This window comes from Rhipicephalus sanguineus, chromosome 8, assembly GCF_013339695.2.
Source record: "Rhipicephalus sanguineus isolate Rsan-2018 chromosome 8, BIME_Rsan_1.4, whole genome shotgun sequence".
NCBI lineage: Eukaryota > Metazoa > Arthropoda > Arachnida > Ixodida > Ixodidae > Rhipicephalus > Rhipicephalus sanguineus.
In genome coordinates, this window is record NC_051183.1 from 41,648,539 (window position 1) to 41,655,033 (window position 6,495).

A 6,495-nucleotide genomic window follows, 5' to 3' on the forward strand; every position below is an offset into this window, starting at 1 on the left:
AAAAAAGTCAAGGAAGGAACCCTTGTACAATGCGAGTCGTTGGCGTAAAGTAAGCCTGAAGTGCGACTTGAAACTTGTTACGCGGGAACGTGGTGACCGCGGAGCCAGAACATGCCGCTGAAGTAACTAATAATAACAATATAATAATATCTGGGGTTTAACGTCCGAAAACCACGATATAATTATGAGGGACGCCGTAGTGGAGGGCTCAGGAAATTTCGACCACCTGGGGTTCTTTAACGTGCACCTAAATCTAAGTACACGGGCCTCAAACATTTTCGCCTCCATCGAAAATACAGCCGCCGCGGCCGGGATTCGATCCCGCGACCTTCGGGTCAGCAGTCGAGCGCCATAACCACTAGACCACCGTGGCGGGGCGCCGCTGAAGTAACTAGAAGAATAAGAATGCGGGGGGGGGGGGAGCGCATTTGGCATCCATTCTCAAATCATGAATGGTAGTTTACCACTATCCTTCAAGAGGAAGGTATATAACAGCTGCATCTGACGAGTACTCATCCACGGAGCAGAAACCTGGAGGCTTACGAAGGAGGTTGAATAAAGGACGACACAGCGAGGCCATGGAAAAGAAAATAATAATTGATGGTGTTTAACGTCCCAAAACCACGATATGAACATTGAGGGACACCGTAGTGGAGTGCTCCGGAAACTTCGACTACCTGGGATTCTTTAACTTGCACGTTAATATAAGTACACAAGCCTCGAGCAATTTAGCCTCCATCGAAAATGCGGTGACCACGGGCGGGATCCGATCCCGCGACCTTTGGGTCAGCAGTCGAGCACCATAACCACTTTCTTCACCGTGGCGTATGGAAAGGAAAATGATAGTTGTAACCTTAAGGGACAAGAAAAAAGTCACAGTTTCGCCGCAACGGTGAAGCAATGAATGCGATAGCAACAAATTGGAATGTAACGAGAAGAACGGAAAGCAGCTCGAAATTTCCAGCGCGTCGCTCAAGCGCAAAGGACGCACGAAAAGAACACACACAGGACGAGCGCGAACTATCATGCGTCACAGCTCGACACTTGAAGCGCACTGCTCACACATAAAGCAGGACGCGCGAAACGAACGAACAGGTACACACAGGACGAGCGCGAACTGTCACAGTTACTTATTTCTGTTTGAGCAGCGCGCTCCTTTCGCAAACGCGGCTGCTGCAGCGAGCGAAGTGACCTTCGTGCGCTCTGTGACTTCAGCGCGGACATCGCGGGGAGAGCACAAGGCAGACAACCCCCCGTCAACCTTGGGCGTCATAACCTTGGGCACTTTGTATTCTTTTTTTCTTCAAAAGCGCTGCTTACTTTCAGTGTGACCGCAAACGCGCGAGCGGGCATGAGGCGGCATCCCGAGGCGGCCGTGGTAGCTATGCAGCACACGATGCTCAAATCAATTAATGGCCGTGGAATTTGGGTTTATCGCAGGATTATTTGGATTGACGCCATCATTTGTCGAGAGAAGAGAGAACGAGTTACAGCTGACTTTGAGAATTCGTTGTAAATTCGAGGCCGCGTGCTGCGCTATAATGTTTGGGCCGCGTGTGCTTAGGGGCCTCGACTACCGATCGGCAGCGTTTTCTGACCATACTGAAAAGGAGTTGCAGGGTCCCTTTTGGAGTAAGGCCGAAGGGATTGGTGGGCAGATGAGATTACGAGTTTTGCGTGGATGACGTGACCGCATGAAGAACAGTATTGGTTGATTGACTAAATATGAAAGATGCCTGCAGTGGGCACCGTCAGACTGATGATGATGCTTAGTATCACAACCACTGTGATTGCAGGCTATGCACGAGTTTACCCAATACATGATGACCGAAGAAGCACCGGATTTCGAGGAACTTGCTCTCCCTGGTGGTATTTCATCGCAAGATAGAAACGATGACCTTCAAGTCACCCTTGTGGACTCCTACTACGGTTCTGCGAAAAATATGGACCTCTTCGCTTCTCAGGTGAGTGTAGCACCTAGCCTATCATTTAAAGATACTTGCCTCGTTAATAATTACTGCTTCTGTTTCACAACCCTCACTCCGCCTCGCGGGATTCAGAATAACTGACTTGGCGTATTCACTATATTTATTTATACTGGGAATGACGGTAACTCAGGCTTGAATAATACAAAAGAGGGTGCTGAGAATTAAGGCATTATTTTAAAGGGACACTAAAGAGCAAAACGATTTTTCGCATATTAGTAAAGTACTCTTTCACGATGCCAAAAACACCACGCCTGCTGCGAGAAGACGCTTAGTAAGCGAGAAGGCGCGCAAAAACAAAATGTGGGTGGCGACGCCACCTTGAAGTTTCCGCACCATTTGCCGTGACGTCGCATGTTTTGACGACGTCTACTAGGGACTACGTAGTTCCTCATAGGTAAAAATGAAATACATTGTCATCTGAGGGGGCCATAGACTTAACATACCAACTTTGGGGTAATTATGTTGAGCCAAAGGCGCCAAAATACGATAAATACGCTTTGAAATCTCTGACGTCACGCGGGGGAGATTTCGGCGCGAAATTTAAAAAAGAAACCTTTAGCTTGATTTTCTCCTCTGTCAATAAAACTATGATGGCGAAATTAACGACGTTAGAGTTCTCAGAGCACAAGTTATCGATCTAAACCGATTCATTGTTTCTCTTTAGTGTCCCGTCAAATACTGGTATTTGTGTCTGTACATTTCAGAGCAATCTTCAGGAGCATATGTAAACATGTGCTCGCTGTAATCGGATAAAATTCAGGAGATCTTGCCCTCTCAGGAAAATACGGCAAGCGAAGCTTGACGTGCGCGTTCCTACAACTGCTTTCCTTTCTTTCTCGATACTGGGAATTGGACGTTCATCCACTAAGAGGCAACAACAACGACCATGCGTTAACTTGAAATGACAAGTCAGCTCAGTGACAGATGAGATTGCCATATCAGAATCAACTGATCGCCCACAAAACCACGATGAGAGAGCATCAGTTATTGGAAAATGGCGCATACAAATACGCATGTTATCGGCGAATCTTGGATGACGGCACTCATTTTGTTCGCGGGCAACGTTTTTTTTTTTTGCGTACCATGCCGAAATCTGTGAGTTATAAAAGCTTCGCTTAAAAATCTTCGCCATTTGCCCGCTGCTCCAAGAAAACGCTTTACAGAGTGTTGAAATAAGCTGGTCAGAGTTATGGAAACCGGCTGCCGTGCTAGAAGGACATACGCGATGAGCGCTTGTGTTCGCTGCATTAATTATACTGTAAACATAATTAGACGCCGCTAAAGAACGCTAGCATAATCTCAACAAGTATTAAGCACGACAGCTTTCAGACAATAGACGGAAACAAATTCACAGTGTCCTATGCATTCACCTAAGACGACTCGAAGGTGAACGCCATCTTCTTTTGCTTCTTTGTCGATGTATTGATCCTGCCCCGCCGCCCTCCGAAATCTTTCTGCACCTAACTTGATTTGGCACTGCCTCTAGGATCGGAGGCACCCCATCTGGTTTTGCACTGCATCCGTGATTGGCCTACCTTTGACCGAGCTACGATGTCATGGGATAACGTCATTGTGTGACGTGACGTCACATTGACGTTTAGAGACGTCACTGATGATGGCGGTCTGTGACGTCATAATGACGTCATATGGAGGCGTCATCAAGTGATGATTTTATCATTACATGTCCCCGACGCCGACGACGGTCAATTTTCGTGTTTGATGAGGCATTTAGAGTAACAAGCAAGGGACGAGCATTATGCGCGTTTGTTGCCGACTCTTCTCTGAACGATTTTGCACTTAGTATTGTTGAGTATGAAGTACCAACTAGCTTTAACACTCACGATCTTAGGCTAGGATAACCATTTCATCTCAAACTTTTCAGGCTCGGTTAGTCGAGAGCAATCGGCGACGCTTGCTCCTAGTTACCCCGGGACTGCTGGGTCTGCTGGTGAATGTTTCGTCCAGCGTGGAACCATTTGTGGTGCCCGCTCTAGCGAAGCCGCTGCTGCGAGCCATGCTCGCGGACTGGAAATCGGAGGCACTCTCGCAGGCAGCACCGTCAGGGCGAATTGTGGACAAGCTGTCGCGCTGCTTTACGACGTGGATCAATGTCAGCGAGCCTTTGAGCGCTGAGGTGGCGGCTGAGGTCGTGATCCTGGAGCCGCTATTCCAGCTATACAGGTACAACGCGACCGCTGATCACGCCACGCGTATGTTCGCAAGGCTGCAACGTACTAAAATTCAGCCGTGGGGGACATGGCACTTTAAATATATAGTTTTTAAATTTCTTGACCGCTTTAGGATGAAACTTCTGAGTTTATCTATATTTGTTGTGCATTTCAAATGTGCAGTTATTTTTCTAGTATATAAGTAATATTTAAAATACAAAACCTTCATGTGCCGTTTGGGGCGCAAGATTTTTTCTAAAATGAGAGAGTTACTAAGTAAATCAGCACATCACGATAATCTGGAATCAAAACAGTGTGCAGTGCGACAAAAATGGATTGTTCTTAACTCATTAGAACAAAAGTTCTCTCGCATGTTTAACATTCGCGAGTGAAATCCCAGCTTGAAACTGGTTCACTCGCGAGTGTTGAACATACGTTTTGTTGAAATGGGTTTAGGACATGCTTTTTTGTTGCACTGCACACAGTTCTGATTCCAGATTATCGTGATGCGCTGATTAACTTTGCAAGTCTTTCAGTTTAGGAAAAATCTTGCTCCTCAAAAGGTACATCAAATATTTTGTATTTTAAAAACTACTTATTATACAAGAAAAATAATTGCATATTTGAAATTCGCACACAAATATACATAAACTAATCACGTTTCATCAAAATCGATCAATAAATAAAACTAAACATTTTTGAAAAGAAGTATCTCTGCTTAAACGGGGTTTGTCTAGCGAAAGCTCCATTTTCCTTGCTTTGGGAAAGCACGAGAGCATCGGTTTGCAGAGATTTGACTCTGTCGCATGTCTTGTTTTATGCAAGGATGGCGAGTTGTCTACACGGTTTGACTACTACCCTAGCGCACCGGCCGCGACAAGGGAGCCAGCGTGTTTCACCACAACGCAACTCAGACACGCTGCTTGGCGCCGTATATAGGATCTCTCGGCGCGAACGCGCAGTGAACTTGGATACAGCGAACGCCTCTGGCGGTGGCTGCATCCAAGTCAGATCAGACTACTTTGTCAAATAATGTACTCTGATTGCCAATTAGTCAGTGCCTGGCAAAATGAACGACGTATAATTCAGGGTTCTCAAACATGTGGCCCACACATTACTGTGTTCGTCCCATATTTTCTATGTTTACTTCATAAGTATGTTCATGAGCTACAGAGGCACCACCTGCCGAGAGGTTTGTCAGGAGGCACCCCCTGCGGTCACCATGTGTTGATACATAACCGTCAAAGACCAACTCTATTTCAGAATCGGCGTCCATATTTCAGGAACATTTCAGATCGGTATCGATATCGTGTTGGAATCCTGGGGCCAAAAACCCCGTTGACCATATAGAAGGTATGGGAAAGGTCTTTCAAATGACAACGTTAGCTGGTTTTTTGTACAGAGTTAACCCCCCCCCCCCGCCCTCAACCGACCCCTACCCCCCGCTTCTACCTTGGTCACTGTCCCGGCCCTCGCGGCACTAAATGTCGCGCCTGCGGCCCGCTAGCGGGGGTAAGCTTAAGACCCGTGACATATATTATATAAAGCGCACTGCGTGCCATTTAGTCAGTGGGGGACTGGCAGGATGCATCCGTCAGGCAATCGATCGAGACCTTTTTTTTGTTACAGAAAGAGGCTGGCCAAATCCGTCGGAGACGACACCATTCTGCACGCCAACCACACGAACCAGCAGCTTTTCTTTCACCTCTGGGCACACGGCCACTGTGGTAGTGCGGACGGGCGTGCCCTTGTCAACGTCGTGGCGAGGAACTCACCCCGATTCGGCCGAGCTTTTCGATGCCCGGCGTCCAAGGCGATGGCGCACGAAGACACGTGTTCTCTCAATAACCTAACGTAATCGAAAGAACCGTGCTTCCTTGCTGTGTTTGGACGTGGCTGAAGCGTGACAAGAGGGACAATGGGGTGTGCGCTGCTGGAGCTATCATTTCTAGGTGACGTGACTTCTAGCGATAAACGAGTATTTGTAAGAAGTTAATAAATTATCTTAGCGTTATCGGTAGATTATCGTTCTGTATTGGGATTTGTGGCACTAGATTTAGAGACAAATAACCCTGTGAACTTAAGAGAATCCGTTGCTGGGATAGCTGGTTCATTATAGTAAACTGAAGAGCGCAAATTAGGTATGAGACAGGTAAGTAGCTGCACAACAAGGCAGGCGACAACTCGCAACTATCTTTATTGTTATCCTGAAATCTTTGTTACAAGATTTTCCCACACATATACATGAATGCGCATGCTGGCTGTACAATGTATACACGCATGTAGGAAAGTCTTTCACGCAATATAAATTTCGGCGCCATTCCCGCGTCTGCTTTGAA

At 46.8% G+C, this 6,495-nt stretch overlaps 1 protein-coding gene across 1 annotated transcript; it reads left to right on the forward strand.

The window, feature by feature from the left end:
- Nucleotides 1-1,802: 1,802 nt before the first annotated feature.
- On the forward strand, nt 1,803-6,212 carry LOC119402688 (uncharacterized). Its single transcript, XM_037669799.2, has 3 exons — nt 1,803-1,964; nt 3,871-4,169; nt 5,786-6,212. The coding sequence occupies exons 1-3, from the start codon at nt 1,821-1,823 to the stop codon at nt 6,012-6,014; spliced, it is 672 nt and encodes a 223-aa protein (XP_037525727.1). The 5' UTR covers nt 1,803-1,820; the 3' UTR covers nt 6,015-6,212.
- Nucleotides 6,213-6,495: the final 283 nt, after the last annotated feature.

Excerpts from the sequence above, each read along its gene's own strand:
- LOC119402688 (XM_037669799.2), top strand. The coding sequence starts at position 1,821 with ATGATGACCGAAGAAGCACCGGATTTCGAGGAACTTGCTCTCCCTGGT. Across the intron at positions 1,965-3,870 it reads TGGACCTCTTCGCTTCTCAG|GCTCGGTTAGTCGAGAGCAA; the intron begins GTGAGTGTAGCA and ends CAAACTTTTCAG. Across the intron at positions 4,170-5,785 it reads CCGCTATTCCAGCTATACAG|AAAGAGGCTGGCCAAATCCG; the intron begins GTACAACGCGAC and ends TTTTTGTTACAG.